We start from the raw sequence: 20,848 nt of genomic DNA on the forward strand, positions 1-20,848 counted from the left end.
CTGTTAAGGTGTCAACGTAGATGGCTACGAAGACATTTAAAGATGGAGGAGAGAGTAGTGGTTTTGAGATATCCAGAGCTGTATGAATTCACAAATGTTGAAAATCACAATATTAATTATTACAATCATAACAATATCAACCGCAGCACTCGAGCACAATATGCAGCTGATTTAGTGGTTGCCTAGTAACATAAAAAGCACAGCACACTTCTTAGCACCGCATTTCTATAACGGAAAATCACAATCAGTATGATGATTGGCTCATTAGGTGTAATAATTACTTTTGTTTACATTACTCTTGCATAACAAAGGCAACAACACATTTGTACTAACATTCCAAAGAGCTCCACCGTATAAATTGAAACCGTATTAAATATGACTGACCTGGATCCGTACACATTCAGCCAAATAACAGAAGACTTTAGAGGACTTTTAGAGGTTTAATTCTCTCGTCTTAACTCCACGGGAACAGTCAAGTCGAGAAGAAAATTACATCCCAGAATGGTTGAAATAAATAGGGAAAGCGACCTGCTGCACTGCTATCCAGTGGTTCTGCATTCAGACCTGGGGATTGATGAGGAAAGAAGATCTCCACATTTATAGTGTTTATATAAACATGGTTGTCTTATAATGTTAGAACCAATTCTGCTTATATGAAATTACGAGTAACATATGCAGCAGGGCATGACATTACTTACTGTTTAATTCTTTGCATTTTAACTTTATAAAACTATAAAAATCATGGGTCCTCACGGTTGGTCTCATTTTGTGAGCCAACTAGTTGTTAGTTCCCCTTTTTTTCCCTGCTCTGCCAGCTGCGCCCACTCCTCCCTCTGCTCACAGGGCTACACACCCATTATGAGGCAGACTTGAACTGAATGAGAGGGGTTGCATGGCCCTTTAAAAAAGCCACTGCACTGTTCAGGTTTAAAGCATGCATCGTGGGCTGACAAGTAGCTTTTGATGTAAAGGGTCCTTAACTGTTGGAGATACTGTCGCCCTTAAAAACAAAATAATTAAAATATTCGTTAAAAAGTAGCCTCTATACCGACCATAGGAATGGTGTAACAGAAAATTTTAAATGGCTTTAAAACCCTGGCTTTTCCAAACCATGGTAAACCATGAAATCGATTAATGTCCCATTCATCATTCTCAATGCAAGTTGATTATCTCAGTCTCAGCTTTCAATGATATATAGATTTTGTTTTATGTATAGAAATGATGAATGCATAAACTGTTTCCAAATCAAGGCCACTGAAAATATTGGTGGTCACTGTTGAGGTGTATTGTGACAGATTGCCACAAGGTGTCAGTAAAGCTCATCATTCAGAACAAGTAGATGCACCACAGGTCTAGACATGAACTTCTTAGCTGCCACAGTCTTCGCAACTATACAATTGAGAACACATGACAAAAATAAATAAATAAATAAATACAATTCACAATAAATATCGTGTTGGGCTCAGAACGTCCCCAAATAAAAAATACACATGCACGCTTGAGCCTGAATGTGAACAAGCTCCTCATTCCCAGTTGCTGGGGTAGAAGTATCGCGTGCTACTCATCCAGTGTCTACATGTTCCTCTAAATGGATCGGACAGTAAGTCACTCAAATCCTATCGGCCCCTATAATCTTGTCACATGTGACCAACGCACGCTAATTACAGGGGTGATGTGCACCTCTTGGGTTCTCCTATAGATGCAGCTGCAAAAGAAACACTACAACTCTACTAATTAACTCTTAGCCTAAAGACAGGTCAGTTGCTCTTTACAAGAGGTCCTAGCAGAGACTTGGGGTCAATCCACCAAAGTCCTAATCTTCACTTATTGCCTCTGAGCCAGGATGTTTAGGTATTTGATTGGGCTTAGGCAAAGTGGCAAAGGACTTAAAGTTCACTACTAATTATAAAAGCTTGCGACTTCAGCAAATAGGGTTAGTTAGGAACACAGAAAGTTGATTTGCTTCTCATGGCAACAATCAAATGAGCTAATTGTGGTTTGTCAGTATATCGGATTGACTTGGGGGCGAAATCGGTCTCGACGCATTGTACTAGAAGCTTTCATCTTCCTATGAAGTGTTGAGGACAACGAAAATAAATGGGGCCAACTAAATGACACAACTTTTCCGAAATGTACAGATTGTCTCTGAGGGAACAAGATTGTGTTCATAGTTTTTAAGCTCCTACAGGAGGCATGACCGAAGACAAGGATTTGTCAATTACATGTCTGGGTGATAATAAACTTACAACGTCTTGTGGAGTTAGACAATAGGATTAACAAATTGGTCATGTTTACCTGTCATGTACTGTCATTACCGGTGCTACGCATCATTACCTGTTTAACAATCATTTACCCATAGGTGGAAACCATAGAGGCGTGAAAGACACGATGTTGTGCTCTATCACTGCTCCTTCAGGTAATAACACAATAGATGTAGTATGATTTCATATATTCAACCAACGCATCCATCAGGCGAACTGGTTATTAAGAGTCATTTGTTGCCGACAGAGCGTCTCTCTATGGTTTTAAGGCACCCTGTGCAAGCAGCTGATTTTCATGCATGGCTTGGTCATGGTAAAGCAAGATTTTAAAGCAAGATGCCAATGGTTTAATCCAATGATTCATAAACTTGAGCTAGTCTAAAATAAAATTTGCTCCCCACCAGACGTGAAGATTAGCTGAATAGCTGTAACCGTTTAATGCCAAGGAGACTTGATGAGTTTAGTTTTTAGCTAGCCTATTGTGCCTTTAATTTGCTGCTTTAGCTAAACTTACAATGTTTACATTTAGTACTTTTTTTTTTACCCCAGTTGCCTTTATTTAATAATTAATACTTGCATGATTTATTTTATTATTTTCATTATACTGTATGTCAATGGTGAGACATAAATCACCTGAAATGTGTAGATAAAAGCAGAGAAATAATGACATCAAGTATGTTTTGCATATTAAAATGTAAATGTATTTATTAGTAATCTCCAGGTTGGAGAAAAGTATCTTAGGGTTTTGTCCACAATTGAGGAAAGGATGGAACGTGAGATTGACAGGCGGATCGGTGCAGCGGCAGCAGTAACGTGGTCGATGTACTGGTCTGTTGTGGTAAAGAAGGGGCTGAGCAGAAAAGCAAAGCTCTCGATTGACCGGTCAATCTTTGTTCCAACTCTCACCTATGGTCATGAGCTTTGGGTCACGACTGAAAGGGACAAGATCTCAGATACAAGCGGCCGAAATTAGTTCGCGTCGCAGGGTGGCAGGGCGCACCCTTATAGATAGGATGAGGAGATCTGTCATCCGGGAGAAGCTCACAGTAGAGCCGTTGCTCATCCACATCGACCAAAGTCAGGTGAGGTGGCTTGGGCAGTTGTTTGGATGCCTCCTGGACACCTACCTAGAGAGGTGTTCTAGGCACGTCCCCATTGGAAGGAGGCCTCAGGGAAGACGACACGCTGGAGGGACTATATCTCACAGCTAGCCTAGGAAAGCCTCAGGAAAATCAGTCACATTGCAAGAAAGTGTCTGAAATCTTCTGACTCTGCTAAAAAATTATTCAGAGGGGAAATATGCATTAAGCAACTGTCTGTAAACTTGTCAAACAAACAAACAAACAACCAAAGGCATGAGATTTTTGCCAAGGTTTACAGGAATCTTTTGGAATTTCCCAAATTTGTCTGAGATGACCAAACCATGGCTGAAATCATACAGTGTAAGAAGGGCTTTAGCAAAGGAACTCGCACTTCTCTGCTTTCAGATAGGATGGTTGTCTCACTGCTTCTAGAGAGCCTCCTTAGCCTGGGTCGAACTCCTAAACACCTCATATAGTTTCATAATATTCTGGAAGACAGGCGGGGAGTTGACCAGGCCATTTGGCATCACCAGATAGTGTCTGGCAGGAGTAATGAATAGTCTTCTACTCATTGCCTTCAAGAATACAAACAAGGTTGTAAGCACTCTGCAGGCCCAACTTTCTAAAGTTGTGATCTCCTCAAAGTTTTTCCAGGGTTGTGGGGACCAGGTCATTTGACAGTCTAGCAAGGATCTTGTTGTCAAGACAGGGCCTTAAGCCTCAATCCTTTTCCATAGAATGAAGAAGTGAGGTGGAGGATTGGATCATTTTTTGTTTGGGAGCTTCCTCAATGTACTAGCACATGCCCTTCTTCTTCAGGATGGACAAGAGATAGATCCTGCCTTGGAGTAGTGTAACTCAAGGCAGTGGGTCAATGACGCAGATCCATGGACATTAGCAGACTATTGTCTAATGAAAACCTTCTGGAAGACCCAGTATACAGGTAATATGTTGATCATTGACATTTCTGGATCCTCCATGTTTGTGGAATTGAGTTGGATTGATCCCTTCCCAGAAAGCCTTTCTGTATGGAGTCTGCATGTTCTTCCCTTGTATGTGGGGGTGTTCTGGTTTCCCCCACGGTCCAAAGACATGCTATATAGGTGAACTGGATAAACTGAATTGGTGATAGTTTCTGAGTGTGTGTGTGTGGCAGAAAGTGTATGGGTGTTTCGGTTTCCCAGCATTGGGGGTTTATGAATGCACTCTCAGTGCTGGGTTGCAGCTGGAGTGGCATCCGCTGCATAAAACATATCCCAAAGAAATTGGCAGTTCATTCTGCTGTGGCACCCCCTGATTAACAGAGACTAAGCCGAAGGAAAGTGAGTTAGCGAGATCCCTCAAAGGCAGTGACAGGAACATGGATCTGACAGGGATCTGAGAGCAGCATGACCTTTTAATGTGAATATGTATTGCATAATGTCCCACATGCACATCCCAGACCTTGTGCAAGACAAGCTTTCATGGTTAAAGTATATTCAGTCATTCATTTTCTTTTCAGCTTAGTCCCTTTATTAATCAGGGGTCGCCACAGTGGAATGAACCGCAAAATTTCAGCATACGTTGTATGCAGCGGATTCCCTTCCAGCTGCAACCCATCACTGGGAAACATACATACATTATGGACAATTTAGCTTACCCAATTCACCTGTACTGCATGTCTTTGGACTTTCTCCGGAGCACGGGAGAGAACACAGAGGAGAACAAGCATACTCATAGAAATGCCAACTGACCCAGCCCAGGTTCGAACCAGAGACCTTCTTGCTGTAAGCCGACAGCGCTACTCACTGCGCCACCAAGGTTCAAGTATATAAAAATATATTTTTTTAAATATGGGGGGGGGGGGGTGGAATTCTGTTAAGAAAGGAAGACAAAAAGAAATGTGTTGAATGGCGAGGGGCTGAGTAAACTACCAAGAAATTAGAATTCTGGAATTGAACTAATCCTTTAAAAACCTCTCATCAAGCAATCAGTGTCTGCTGACATAGAGGATGCAGACTGTAGTGTGATTGACTTACCCTAAGTACCGACATGTAAGTCTTGTTGACATTCATAAAGGTGCTGTAAATCAAAATAAAGTCAAGTTATCGCTGGTGGATGTTAGGCAGTAAAGACCCATTTGATAACCATCTTCCTCTGTCAAAGTCTAACAGGTTCTTGATCCCTACAGACAGTTAATATTCTTTCATCAAATCACACCAAGATGTAAATAAATCTGCATCTGCACTGGGAATAAATGTAAATATCATTAAATTATTGGAATATTAATTATTGGAATATATCTACAGTATGAATACCCATGTCTTACAAACACGTTAAACGGTAGTTCTTTGTAGATTATGTAACAACTTCAGGAAAAGACAAGAAAAGAGCTTATATACACAACAGACGCAGACCTGTAGAGGCACTAACCAACAAACTAAAGTCATTTCCAATTCTTGTGACAAAGGCCTAATGGTCAAGATTGCTTTAGACTACCCGAAGGTACAGCCCAGTGATACCAACAGGCAAAAGAGGAAACTGATGCTAAAGTAACTAACCAATTACAGTGTAAGATAAAGGCTTAGAGTCCTCAGCTCATCTACAAATGAGATCAGCAGTGATTAGTGGGGTTTAGGATGACGTAGAGGAACCTGATTCTACAATCTCCCAGCTCCTCAGCCGGCCACCCCTTTTGCAGGGAAGGGAACCATCAGGAAAAGCCACAGAGCCCCCCGGTTGGTTCATTTGGGTGGATTTATCTGAAATTCCAGAGGAACAGGCCTCTGGTTTTCATCAGTATGGACTTACCTGAATTGTGGGTGGTCAAAATGGGTATGAAGAGGGAAATCCATGCTACAGCACATTCTGCGACTATCCTTGATGACGGATTACTAAACTAAGCTTCTGGATTACAACATTTCTGTTGAAGATCTTCAAGAATTTCAACATCGGGAAAGAAAACACTTCAAATCGTACAACAGCAGGCAATCATAGTTAAGAAGAAAACTAACTTGTTGTGAATATATCCCTATTTCATTAGATAACTAAAAACATGGCTTTGATGCCTGTAAAATTTGACTTGGCCAAGCGAGTCAAGCTGGCCCAAGGACTTTGGCTACTGTACTGGCTTTCTGTCATGGCTGGGATCCTCATCTTCAGCACGGGCATCTTCTTAAAGATCGAGCTGCGCAAAAGAAGCGAGATGATGGATAACAACGAGAGCCATTTTGTACCCAACCTTCTCATTCTGGTGGGACTTGTGGCTTGCGGTGTCAATACTTTTGGGGGGAAAGTGTGCCATGATTCCCTTGACACAGTCAAGTTCACCAAATGGAAAACTATGCTGAAGGCCTACATGAGTGGATGTGTGATTTTCTGCATCGTCCTCTTTGTCACGGCTCTGCTGTGTTTCCTGATGCAGATTTCCCTGCACTTTGCCCTGGCTGAAGGCCTGAAGAATGGAATGAAGTATTACAAAGACACCGACACACCAGGACGGTGCTTCATGAAGAGAACCCTGGATATGACCCAGATTGAGTTCCGCTGCTGCGGCAACAACAACTACAAGGATTGGTTTGAGATCCAGTGGATTAGCAACCGTTACTTGGACTTCAGCAATGATGAAATTAAAGAGTAAGTACTTATTTTATACCAAGTCACTGAATATTAATTGGTGGATTAGTGGGTAGGAAGTGGGATGGGATCCAAGAGAAAGAAATCCTGGAATATTTCCATGCAATATCAACGTTTGCCCTGTGAAGATCTGAGAATTGTTATAAAAACCTAAAAAAAAGGGTATAAACCTAAAATTTTATTAGTACAAAGTAATCAAGGCTGATGTTACAGTGGCTTCTGAGTAAGTTTAGGCTTAAGATAGTAAGACAGCTAAGCGGATATAGGTCAGCTGACGTATATTACTCTCCTCTTCAGGAAAGTGCAGCACAGAAAACACTCGATTGTGGAATAATTTAGACACTGTGTGAAATACAACACAAAAGTTCTAAAGGAAATACATTTTCATGTCTCAAAGCAAAACGTTTATTTTGAATGCAAGATGAATAGCAGATAAGATGCTGGTTGAGAGATTCCTAAGTAGATAATTGGGTTTGGTGGGTTTATTGAAAAGGGAATGGGGAAAGAGGCAAATGGGTCCACGGATCGGATAATCTGTCAAGATCTTATGGCAAAGTCCTTTAAAGCTTACCCCTTTCCACAAATCATAACACAAATCTATTCGCAGCCGTGTAGTCAACCCCCTTGTGTTGACCTATTAATGGGCTATCAGCATTTAAGATGATGAATCATCCCAAGCAGAATTTCATAAATCTCATTTTAAAGTTGTGCTCTGCTTATTACCAGGTTGAAATACCTGCTTAGTTCCAAATTTCCAGCCAAAATGGAGACACAAATTTTCTGAAATGTTGAATTGCTACTCCTGAAATCACGACCAGGAATATGGCCTAATTATTGCATTTAAAACATATGCCTGAAATTTCTATCAATTTGAATCAATCAATCATTCAAGCATGCTCGTTTTTGCCTGTATATCATCATTAACCCTCTGCATGACTGGTATTATGTGGACATAGACAGTCATCTCTCATAATCAAATTACTACGTTAGACATACATTTTCTGTAAAGCAGCTTTGAAACTATATGCATCCTAACACGCTGCTTTTCCCCCCCATTAGCCGTGTCCAGAGCAATGTGGAAGGCAAATTCTTAATGGACAGCGTTCCGTTCAGCTGCTGCAACCCTGGCTCCCCTCGGCCCTGCATCCAACACCACCTGACCAACAACTCCGCTCACTACAGCTACGACCACCACACCGAGGACCTAAACGTCTGGACCAGAGGTTGTCGTGAGGCCCTGGTGTCCTATTATGGGGGCATGATGAACAGTATTGGCGCTTTTGTGCTGCTGTTCATTATTATGCAGGTGGGACAAGAACATTCAAAACTGAACAGCTAAACTTGTGACTTAGTCAATAGATTACACTCTTGCTGGGTAAAGAGTTTGTGGCTAGATTATAAAGTGAGCTGCTAGATTATAAGGTCAGTTGGTGCGTAAAGAGTAATATAAATAGGCCTGAAGGAATCAGCCTAATTAACCGCTTGATTTGATTAGCACTTTGTGCTGATGGAATGACTAGATTTGTTTTAGCATGACCACGGTTGACAAACAACATTCAACTGGTATATTTTCCTGATTCAGAATATTCCAACATGGCTGCTAGCAAACATGTTGAAAGTATGCATATGTTATTTAGCAGATAGGTAACCTTTAATTCTAATTGTTTAGCCTTATAAATGTATTGATTGTTTTATTAATCGCTACCATATTAGTAGGGCCAGACGGAATCTGCGGACGGTTTTTGCTATTTCTGCGGAGAATTTTGGTAAAAATCTGCAGATTTCTGCTGAATTATTTTGGGAGTATCCAGCAGAGTATCCTAACTAAACCCTAATATATTAAATAAAAAGTAATAAATTACTGAATAAAAATGGAATAAATTCAAATTTACACATTTACTCCGTAAATTCCGTGTGGGCCTACATATTGGTTACCAATATTATAAGTAAAACTTTGGGAAGTACATTCTATCTAAAACACATTTCTGTCACATATTCAACTTTTAGGTAGCCTTTAATTTTGACAGGGTTGTGAGTTATGCAACAGTTTTTAAGTGTCACACATGATTCGGTATGTGTAGTAAATGAAACCTCTCAAACAGACACGCTGGTCATTATTCCATTCGAAAAGACTTTTTGTGATACATTAAAACAAATTGTGCCAAACTATAAACTCAATTATTATGAATGGATCCCTATCACAGAGCTTAGAGATTGCATAATGTGACATGACCCCAAATCTGCAAAAAAGTAGTTCAAGAGGGTTAACCTTAGCTTGAACCGTAGGCATAAGCCCTAGAATCTTGGGTACTTCCTTTAAAAGTGGGTCAAGACGTCACAAGTACACAGCGACAATGAAAATGAGAATGTGTGGAACTTTACAGAGGTTTATTAACTTGGTTTAAACCCCAAAATAGACAAATGAGATCCAAATAAAAAGATATGTTGACAGTGGAGTCATTCAGGTTTTGGGCACCACTATCTCTCAGGACCTGAAGTGGGACACTCACATTGACTCCATTGTCAAAAAAGCTGAACAGAGACTGTACTTTCTTCATCAGCTGAGGAAGTTCAACCTCCCAAAAGAGCTGCCGAAATAGTTTCACACCTCCATCATTGAATCAGTCATCTGCATGTCAATAAATGTCTGGTTTAGCTCAGCTACCAAATACATTTACATTTACATTTAGTCATTTAGCAGACGCTTTTATCCAAAGCGACTTACAAATGAGGACAAGGAAGCAATTTACACAACCAAGAGCAACAATGAATAAGTGCTATAGGCAAGTTTCAGGTCTGTAAAGTCTAAGAAGGGAAGTATTAGTAGTATTAGTATTTTTTTTTTTTTTGGTACAGTTAGTGTGATATTCAGAGAGGCAATTGCAGATTAGGAAGTGTAGTGGAGACTAAATAGTTGGGTTTTTAGTCGTTTCTTGAAAGTAGGGAGTGACTCTGCTGTTCTGATGCAGTTAGGGAGTTCATTCCACCAACTGGGTAGATTGAGCGTGAGCGTTCGCGAAAGTGATTTCTTCCCTCTTTGGGATGGAACCACGAGGCGACGTTCATTCACAGAACGCAAGTTTCTGGAGGGCACATAGATCTGCACATAGAGGGCAATACGACCTCCAAAGATTACGTTGAAAAGTTCGGACTGCTGAGCGAATCACTGGTACAACTCTCCCTACTCCCCAAGAACCGTACTTACCCAGAGTGAGCAAAAGGGCTGCCAAAATCACTCTGGACCCCTCACACCCAGCACACTTCCTCTTTGAACTTTTACCTTCTGGTCGACGCTACAGAGCACTGCGCACCAGAACAGCCCAACACAGAAACAACTTCTTCCCCTTAGACAACACATCTCATGAATACCTGATAATAACAATTGTGGAACCAACATCACTACTTGCCATACACCTTTATGCACATGTACACTTATTTAACAACACACTTTACATGCCAATTTGCACATAACAGTTGCACAAATAACGTTGTATATGGTAATATAGTGCTATATACACTTGTCAGTTTGTATAGTTGCATTCACTATACGTTTTAAAAATATATTTATTATCTGTTTTTGTTCTCTGTAATTCTGTTGCACTGTAGAAGCTCTGTCACCAAAACAAATTCCTCGTAGGTGTGAACATACCTGGCAATAAAGCTCTTTCTGATGTTCTACTTTGAACTGAATTGTTCTGAAATGTCTTCGCAGGCTGTCGTGACTGTCGGCTTGCAGTACCTGAGTACCTCACTGGAAACCCTGACAGACCCAGAGAATCCCGAGAGCGAAAGTGAGGGTTGGCTGCTGGAGAAGAGTCTGAAGGAGACACTTTCAGATCTCATGACCAAGATCAAGTCTCCGTTTAAAGGCAGTCAGGTGGAGGAGGGAGATGCAGAAGCAGCTCCTACATAAAGCGAAGAGAGCCATGTCCCCCCCCTCCCGACCCAACATATCTGTGGCCACTCCTGCTTCTGGGAGAAGGAATGCATGACAGGTTGATTAAAATGTTCTCTCTTGAAATGTACAGGTACACACGCACCTGCGTTTTAACGAGATACCAACTGATTTGTGAATGTACACGCTACAATGTAAATACAAATTATCACATTTATTTTTTATTGTTTTAAACATGAAATATATCTCAAAAATGCCCTGGATTTATGTTAGCCATGTCTAACATGTCAACCAAACAATTCATCTATTGAAGTATAATGTTTGACCCTTTCCAGTTGTTGGTTGAGTGGATGTTTAACCCGACGGCCTCACACATGCATTTATTTCCCATGATAATCACCAAAAAGCCATTAGGCTCTACCAAATAAGCAAGTTCTTCTTGTGAAGAGGTCACGCGGCAGCTTTGAATCGGCAGCTGAGGGAAATGTGTTTTTGTAAATGTTCAGTCACCTCCAAGACCTTAAAGGGACGGAAACAGTGGCACACCCTGACTTTTACACAAAGCTGCCTTTGACGGGCCTTAGGTTGTCTGACGTTTTTCAAAAGCATGTTGATGGTGATCTACTGGACAGCAAAACTCTGTAACAATGGGGGAAACTTCGAATATTCACCACTGATGTGTGTAGTTCTCGGGTTAAATATCTGCTTCACGAAATGTGAAACCAGGCTTTCTGCCTCAACTTGCATCGTTTCAGTTGTTACAGAAGTTGTCATACGTACCAACTCGTAGTCAAGTGTGTGTGATTTGTTAACCTAAGTCAGACAACCCAACAACTTTTGTTTTTTTTTTAATCAAATCATTACTGTAAGTTTTTAATTTTCACAGGTACCTCTTTCTGTACATTTGACTTTGCAGTAATATACGTTTTTGTGGATTTCTTGGATCATGTAGTCAACTCCACTTGTGAGATAAATACATTTAATGAGATTCAGTGTTATTCTGTTTTGTTTTATATATGCATATTCATTGAACACTGCTATCACCTTGTTCTAAACCAGGGTGTCCAAACTCAGTCCTGGTGGGCCGGTTTCCAGGAGAACTTGCTTCAACAGACCTGCAAGGAGGTTTCTAGAAAGTCTAGTAAAGCTGCGGTCACACCGGACTTTTCTCCAAATAGATTTCCATTCATATGCACGGAATGCGTCAGACCAAAAACGCAAGCTTGTGCAACAAGTTTCGCAGTTCAATGCATTGCAAACTTCAAGCTTGGTGATGTCGGACATGCAAAATCGCATCACTTGACTGCTTGAGACCAATCGAGAATCAAAACTTGACCTCTCTGGACAGAAATGTAATATATGGACTAACCACTCTTTTTTTTTTTTTTTTTTAAACGTCTAATCATGTAGATCACAGGTGTCAAACTCAGTTCCAAAAGAGCCGCAGCTCTGCACAGTTTAGTTCCAACCCTAATTAAACACACCTGATCAAACTAATTGAGTCCTTTAGGCTTGTTTGAAACCTACAGGTAAGTGTGTTGGAGCAGGGTTGAAACTAAACTGTGCAGGGCTTCGGCCCTCCAGGAATTGAGTTTGACACCCCTGATCTAGATTAATTCCATCCCTTTTAGCAAAACCGTATAACAGAATTTCGCATGCTCAAACTCTGGTGTGACCGCAGAATAAGAGCTTGATTAGCTAGCCAAGGTGTGTCTGATTGGAGTTGGAACTAAACCTTGCAGAACACCGGCCCTCCAGGAGAAAATTTGGCCACCCCTGTTCCAAACCGATTGAACTTTTTAGCTGCATCCCGATTCAAAAGGTTTGAAGAACAAGTCCAAGTTCTCAAGACGAATGGGATGGTCTACTGGTCGAAATACGTTTACCTTAGTCCATTTCAAGAGTTCACACTTAGATATTGATTGATGCTATTGGCAGGATTGGCATGCTTTCCCAGGAGAGAACCCTGAGCTAGGACATATTTGAGCCCAGGGCTCTAGTCTGGTCAATAAGCAAATAAGGGGGTCTGAGATCAGGTAGGTCTCGAGAGCTCCCCCTGATAAAAGGAAGAAAAGGAGGAAGATGGGGTGGAAGGGGGGATTCTTCAAAAACAAAAAAAAGGCAGTAGGGTGAAATCAGTCTACTTAATGTAGGCTTGGATCAATCTGATTGGATTATTGCTGATTACAGATGAGAGACCAGCTGCGACCAATTATATCTTTAAATTAGTTTGTAAAACTTCACTTATGTGCACAATAAACACTATTAACCACATATAAAATCATACGTAAAACAGCTTCTTGTTTCGAATTGTCTACAAGTGTTGGTATTTTTAAAATTCATATAGTAGGTTAAAAACGGATATGCAATACTCTTGAATTTTCTTTAAAAACATCCCATCGTACAATGAGTTTTGCGATGGTCTAGGCCAGTGGTCCCCAACCCCCGAGCCACAAATCAATACTGGTCCACGGATCAATTGGTACAGAGCCGCACAAGAAATCATTAATTACTTCTGTTTTATTTATTATTTATTACCCGAAGCTGAACGATCTTTTATTGTGAAAAAACTTTTTCACTCGGTTACATCTTGGTCACTTGCAAGCCAAAATTTGAACCAGAAGTTGCTGCCAAGTAAAGGATCTGCAACCCATTTGTCAACAAATAGGTGAATCCATCATCTCTGTACAACTAAAAGATCAACTGCTGTAGACTGCCTTGTTGACATATCGCGTCTTTTCCACGCACAAGTTCATTACTTCAGATGGAGGCACACCGCTTGCGTGCACATAGAGGCAACACACGTGTCCTCCTGGCGCACCCAGTTAAAAAAATCCAAGCTTTTTAGAAAACTGCAAGCGCACCAAAAATCACGTGAAAAGGACGGACCAATCAGCTTCACACTTAGCATACATTTCGGTAGACTAATTATCGCAGACAAACACAGAACACTACAGTGATATTTAATTTTCTCCTTTAATAAAACCTGTATCAGAGCTGCAGCAATGTTTTGTCAGCTTATAATCCCTTGAGAAAACTGTTGATGGTCACCTAGCAATCCCCTCCACCCCCTCGGGCCGTGGTAAAAATGTTAAGCATTGAGTGGTCTTCAGTGATAAAAAGGTTGAGGACCACTGGTCTAGGCTACAAATAATCCATTTACTGTATCCTTCACTGTCACTGAAACAAAGAATGAATCTCAAGTTTAGGATTGGGACGTCCTCATCTTGATGAAGTGACACAATTGGCTTTTGAAGGATGCAAATTCTGAACTGGGACAAAGCTTTTGTTTCTGATTGGCTGGTTTTTATGGTATATAAAATACCTCAAAGGTTATAAGACTTACATATGAGATGTGATAGAAGCCCAAGGTAATAAGTGGCTGCAGAGCAGGTCACAGGTAAGAGATGTTTGGACAGCAGAAGCCCAGCGGGACCCAGCTTTACCTGATTGGATGAAGAGAAGGAAATGGATTTCCCTAAATGGGGCTTTGCTTTTGTCCTGCTCAGAACGGATGAACACACGTCCTTAGAAAACTGTAGCCTAAGCATTCACACTGCAAATAAAGAAGAAAATCATCGATGAAAATATTTTCTAGCGGCAGCTTATTGATATCTTGCCACTTACGAATAAACATGGTTCATTTGATGCGCTCAGCTTTTTTTGTTACACTTATAGGGACAGAATATAATGGAATGCATATTTTCAGCTTTTCCAACACACAAAGAGCATTTTAAATATATCTACATGTTAGTCCATTTTATTGGGTACTATAAAACAGGGTTTCTGTGGTGATTTACATTGTGTGCTCCTGAGTGTCCTAAAAAATGGAGGAACACAACTAAACATGAAGTTGATTCTCTTTCTATATACTATGTTAGATAAAATGTAGATTATTAAACGTAAAAACAAGTAGCAAGCATTAAACAGGTCGTCTGTCATCTGTCATTTCCTTCATAAACAGTGACTGGCTGGATATAGGAGCTGGTAATCAGCTTACCTTCTCAGGTGAAGTTCGACCAGCTGCACAGCAGCAGCAGATAACAAGCACCGCACGACTGAGAATCTTCATACATCGTAACCTCAATCTCTAACGCAGTACAGTCTGTATTTTAACAATCTTAACTACTGACAAAATCACAAATTTGCCGCGAATATCTAACACCGGAAGTGATCCACTGACGTGTGGGACAAATTCAACCAGTCGACGTTGATGTTAATAATGTTCATTATAAGCTATGTGTTTTTTTTTTGTCATTGAAGGGCAACAATAATCATTTAATTTACATCCGTCAACAACTACATGTTAAGGTTATACATTAGATTTGAGTTATTTAAAATGTATCTTAACAAATTTAATCATCTTGATCCAAGATGGCGTCGCGACCGGAAATGGCGATCACTTCGTGTCCTAAAACGGTGCTTTTGTTTTTTAATGTCGTTTGTTGTTGTCGTCTTCATTTTGTGACTAATATTTTTAATGTGGACCAGTAAGACGTAGCTTTCGCTCCACTGAATGTCCACACATGTAGTGAATAGCAAGCTGAAAGTTTACCTTGACTTGACCAGCTGCAGCTTGCCTTTCCTTTCCGAAAAGCTATCCGATGCACCTAACCCTAAACTCCAATAAAAATTACTTCTTTAAATAAATGCACAGAAATAAAACAAAATGTAAGTCAACAAATTGTGGAAGTGGGGTTTAAATATAGAATATTTAGTAAATAAAACATTAAAATACAACACCCCTGCTGAAAAAACAGCTAAAACCAGCCTAAGCTGGTTGGCTGGTTTTAGGCCATTTCCAGCCTGCCTTAACTGGTTTGGCTGGAAAATGACCAGCTAAAACCAACTTGACCAGCCTGTTCTAAGCTGGACATAGCTGGTTTTAGCTGGGCTCTTAGGCTGGTCATCTCCCAGACTGACCAGCTAAGACCAGGCTGAAAATAGCTGGAAACCAGTCTGAAACCCCTCTAAAACCAGGTTGGTCAACCAGCTAAAACCAGCCGACCAGCCTATGCTGGTTTAAGCTGTTTTTTTGAGCAGGCATAGCCTACATTACTATAGCTTTTGCATTAAATCTGTGACAAATATGACTAATACAATAAGAAGTCAACTAATACATTATCAGTTTATACATATACAAGTATAACTATAAAATACATAGACAAACCATGTTAATTGAATAATGTTCCAAGCAGTTTATCTGAATATAAACAGTAGATTATTCTGATATTAAAACTAGGAACAATAATTAAGTGCGTTTTTCCCCCCCAATAGGAGTAAAATAACATGTGAACTGAACATACACTTTGCTCCATATTATATTATATATATTTAACACCCATATTTTAAAGCAGTTTGCATTTTATAAACATTTCTAAGTAGATAAGACATTGCAACTTGTAAAAAGCCTTCAGATCCTTATTAACGTTTACCTGCAACCTGTAAACAACCCTCCTACTGTAAAGAGCATGAACATTTAAAGTGACAGTCCATCAGAAGACACAGCTGCAGTGGCTGCTTATAACACGATGTGGACACTAATAACCTACATGGTTATCGTTACTGGGCGAACAAGCCTGCAAACGTCTGCAACAGCATGCGGTCAGCGAGAGTGGCTCTGGATCTAATCCTCTTTACTGCAGCCTTCCTGGATAAACAAGAGATTTGCACAGAACTGGAGCAGAGTTGAGATGATCTGCAAGCAGCAAAAGCGGGTCATGCATTCGCCGGTGCACTTCAACACAAGAGTCTTTTTGTCTTTTTTATTTCATTAATGTTTTACAATATAGTACACTGTACCCATTTATACAAGAATTCACATATTAACAAGTCAGTTCGTGAAGTAATACGCTGCAGCAGCCACTGGAATTGTCTCAGGGAGTATGCTCACCGCTTTAGAAACAACGGGCCTTCATCTGAATTGCGCGAGGCATGAAAACTTGTATCTGAAAGCAGCATGTGTGTATGTTTACGCTTTCGTTTGGACTAAATACTCAGGCCAAGGCCACTATAAAGAAAAAAAGGAGACCAAAACTTAAGGATATGCAAATCTGCATTCATTACTGCTCGGAAAAAAAGGTGCAGCAGTCTCAAGAAAAAAAATACAAATAACCACACGCCACACGTCAAAATCATGTGTAAGAATGGAAGTCATGTTCAACTTTGTGAAAAGCATGACTCCATAGATTTGAGTTAAACACAACAAACATCTGCCAGAAACACATAAATAAGCTTCACAACAACACAACAACAACAGTCAAAAAAAAACGAACCACCTTAGAAAAACCATCGTATAACAAACATACCAACTACACACCGTCACGTAAAAACTCACTCATACAGGACCCAGACAAACAGAAACAGAGCGTTCGAAGGACATATTCATGTGCGTTGGCAGAGCACATTAATTAGGTGGCCTTAACTCATAATGTATTGCAGCCTTTGAGATGAAGGGGGCAAAGAGAATGCGGCGTGTATCCTACAGGTGGCGCTATCCCTGCTTGGGCTTTGAGGGATATTTGTGCTTACTTGAAGGACAGCACTCCCAAAGCGATAAGAGTAGTGTCTTGCGAAGAAACCTATATGTGGAAGCGAAATAATTACCTCCAAAATAATTTAACATTAGTTGGAGAAGAAATTAAATATCATTCCTATGAAGAATATCTGTTGCAAATAAGGAACCCTTATTGGTTGCGGTTCAACACCTTGGCTATATGTCTTTTTAAATATGTATTTATTTCATATTCAAACGAAAAAAATGGAGACGTCTCCATCAAAAGACGAAAAGAAAAGAGAAGTCATGCATTCGTCCACTGTCAGAAAGATGGAGAAAGGGGTGGAGGAAGAGCGAGAGACACGGCGTGGAGCCTCTGGCCCTGCTGTGCGGGTCCCCTTTGTGTGTAAATGTGAGAAATGCAAGTTCACAGATGCTGCCAGTCGATGCCCACCAAAGTCTGATTGGCCTCCTGAGCGTGGCCGATCTCCTCCGTGATGCTGTGCTGACGCCACAGCTTCTGGATCTTTCTGTAGCGCTCATGGCACAAGTGTAATGGGTTCCCCCGTCTGATGAAGACAAACACAACACTCAGAACATTTCTATAGACACCAATACTTTAATTTTAATATGATTAACCCATGTTTATTGTTCAAACTGACTACCCTTTCAGTATGCTGGTGGCCATATTTTGATTTTTAACCCTTTAGATAGGGGTTTCTCGACTTTTATATGGAGTGCGGTGGAGTAAATCACAGATTATAGTGTGCGTGCATAAATACACTTACTATATTAACTATGTTCTGACAGCTGAGGGGCTAATTTTTTATTTCTCAAACTTATCATGGTAAGTAACGTATTGTTTTCTCGCTTAATGGATGTAATCTCTAAAACTACTGGAAAAGTCGTCCTTGTCTGCCCTAAAATCTGATTCTTGGTCTTTTCCCACCTGCCTTATTTCTGAAAACATATGAAGGGTGCTTTAACACCAGTGAATCGATTCAGTTGTTTCAAAACAGGGATTAAAACTGTTACAATGTTGCTTTTTGTTCTTGGTGCGGTTCACTCACACTGCAAAGTTTCTAAACGGACCAAAAAAGCTAAAACAAGTCACGTGCGAGTAAACCCTCCTTACATTGGTGAGAGTTTCACAGTTTATTTTCCAGAGTCCTGCTCAGCTGTAATGCGTCCTTATAATATATTTGATATATAAACTTTATTATAATATATTTCACACTTTCATTAGGATGTATACGTGTTGAACTGTCATTGTCTGAATGTATTTTACAAAATTAACCTTTTTATTTATTTATTTTTATTCTTATTTTACCCTTTTTATACATTTTCAATCTTCTTATTTAATAAAATATTAATTAATAAAAAATAAAACAACAAAATTTGACTTCTTCCCAACAGGGAAAACCAGCAACAATCAAGAATGCATGCTTAGATCAAAAAATGGCATTATAATGAAAGTCAAGGGGACAAAAACAGCCCCAAACATAACAAAAGAGTAGTGAATTTGCCCAGAGTGTATGTTTTTGTGAATTTCCGAAATATTCAAAGCATTTTCCCAAAATGTGTGTCAAAATAAGATGTCATGAATGAAATGAAAGTGAAACAGCTGAACTACAATTGAAGTCCGTTTCCTCTGGAGAAAACACTGGATAGCATGGAGACGTAATTATGTTAACAATCTACACTACTTGACAAAAGTCTAGTCGTTGATCCCAGTTGTAAGAGCAACAAATAATAACTTGACTTCCAGTTGATCATTTGGAAAAGTGGCAAAAGGTGGATTTTTTAGATGTATCATCTGTTAGGCTGCATCCCAATCATCACAAATACTGCAGAAGACATACTGGAACCTGCATGGAGCCAAGATTCTTACAGAAATCTGTTAAGTTTGGTGAAGGAAAAATCATGGTTTGGGGTTACATTCAGTATGGGGGAGTGCGAGAGATCTGCAGAGTGGATGATCAACATCAACAGCCTGAGGTATCAAGACATTTGTGCTGCCCATTACATCACAAACCACAGGAGAGGGCAAATTCTCCAGCAGGATAGCGCTCCTTCTCATACTTCAGCCTCTACATCAAAGCTTCTGAAAACAAAGAAGGTCAAGCTGATCCAGGATTGGCCAGCCCAGTCACCAGATATGAACATTATTAAGCATGTCTGGGATAAGATGAAGGAGGCACTGAAGATGAATCCAAAGAGTCTTGATGAACTCTGGGAGTCCTGCAGGAACTCTTTCTTTGCCATTCCAGATGACTAATAATCAGTGATTTGAGTCATTGCTGAGACGTATGGATGCAGTCCTCCAAGCTCATGATGGAGTCAGACACAATATTCATTCTGTCTCCACTGCAGCAGGACTTTATATTCTATACTGGACATTATTTCTGTTAAGAAACAAGACTTTAGTCTAAGCAAAGTCAGACCTTACTGTCCTAATTAAATAATTAAAAATCAAGGCATGATAATATTTTATTCTGGTAAAATAAGTGTAATCTAGAGGCCTTTGCCTTTCATATAAGCCACTTCTGATACCAAATAATCAACTAGAAGGCAAGGTATTATTTGTTGCTTCTAAAACTAAAAAAAGGAACACAAAAGAAACGTTCTAAAAGCAACTCATACACATCTCATATTATGACCTTATTCAGATGAAAGTAAATGATTTGTTTACTGATGTCCATTTAAAAGTAGTCACACAAGTGTTAGTCAGACATAATGAGTGTGAAATATGAGCGACAGACACGCACCTTAGCCCTTGGTCTGTTTCTCCATAGTCATCCAGGTATGGGGGAGCATAAAAACAGCCCTTAGTTTTGCCAGCCAGGAACAGGACCTGACTTTCCCTCACCCTGAGACACAAACATATATAAATAAGTCCTTGCAGACAAATGCAATGCAAAAGGTTTAGCATAGTCAGGGTTCAACGCTAAGGATTTTTTCTACTGGTCCGATCGGGCAAGTGGTTTAGATTTATACTTGCCCTGCCAAAATTTTCACTGGCCCCACCAAAAAAAAAAAAAAAAAAGGAAGTTAATAGCTATTTTTTAGCCACATATTTTAAATAATGTGTCAAAAATAAAGTCTGTAAATCTAGAATTTCAATACTTAAAAAACAATTGTAAATATAAGTGTTATGCAAACAAAAACAGCCGTATGGAAAATGTGGAGGTATTTTATTGCAGTTTGAAATTATTTAACAAAAGCTGGCTGACTTGTCAAACTGACTGCAAACTATGCATAACATCACTAAATTTTTATTTTATCGTGTTGTTTCCATGTAAATGTCTACTTCTAAGACGCTAGAAACAGACATTTTCGTTTAGCCTTATAATTTGATGTTGCTGACATGTTGCTGTTTCTACGCTGTACTGGTTGTTACCAGGTAACAAAAAAAAAAATAGCATGGTTAAATCAATCATATAAGACGAATCAGAAAGCAATATGTTGTTTACAAAATTACAGAGAAGGTAGCATTTAA

At 39.8% G+C, this 20,848-nt stretch overlaps 3 protein-coding genes across 13 annotated transcripts in view; 2 read left to right on the top strand and 1 right to left on the bottom strand.

Moving 5' to 3' along the window:
* arfgef3 (ARFGEF family member 3) overlaps positions 1-20,848 on the top strand; it is a 973,876-nt gene that overhangs the window by 784,393 nt on the left and 168,635 nt on the right. The gene's annotated exons all lie outside the window — the stretch shown is intronic.
* Positions 5,178-11,841, top strand: prph2b (peripherin 2b (retinal degeneration, slow)). 2 transcript variants are annotated; one of them, XR_015505174.1, is made up of 3 exons: positions 5,178-6,958; positions 8,018-9,630; positions 10,079-11,841. XR_015505174.1 is itself a non-coding variant. In NM_131567.1 (3 exon segments), coding segments are annotated over 3 exon segments (1,029 nt in total). In that variant the 5' UTR covers positions 6,030-6,377; the 3' UTR covers positions 10,872-11,841.
* ubr2 (ubiquitin protein ligase E3 component n-recognin 2) overlaps positions 16,607-20,848 on the bottom strand; it is a 60,316-nt gene continuing 56,074 nt past the window's right edge. For all 10 annotated transcript variants that reach the window (XM_087278800.1, XM_087278799.1, XM_087278801.1 and 7 more), the window contains exons 46-47: positions 20,118-20,219; positions 16,607-17,918 (exon numbers count right to left, since the gene is read on the bottom strand). In XM_087278800.1, the coding sequence (XP_087134926.1) occupies positions 17,777-17,918; positions 20,118-20,219 (244 nt within the window). In that variant the 3' untranslated portion in view covers positions 16,607-17,776. The remainder of the gene's footprint in view (positions 17,919-20,117; positions 20,220-20,848) is intronic.

This window comes from Danio rerio, chromosome 13, assembly GCF_052040795.2.
Source record: "Danio rerio strain M-AB ecotype USA chromosome 13, GRCz13ab, whole genome shotgun sequence".
NCBI lineage: Eukaryota > Metazoa > Chordata > Actinopteri > Cypriniformes > Danionidae > Danio > Danio rerio.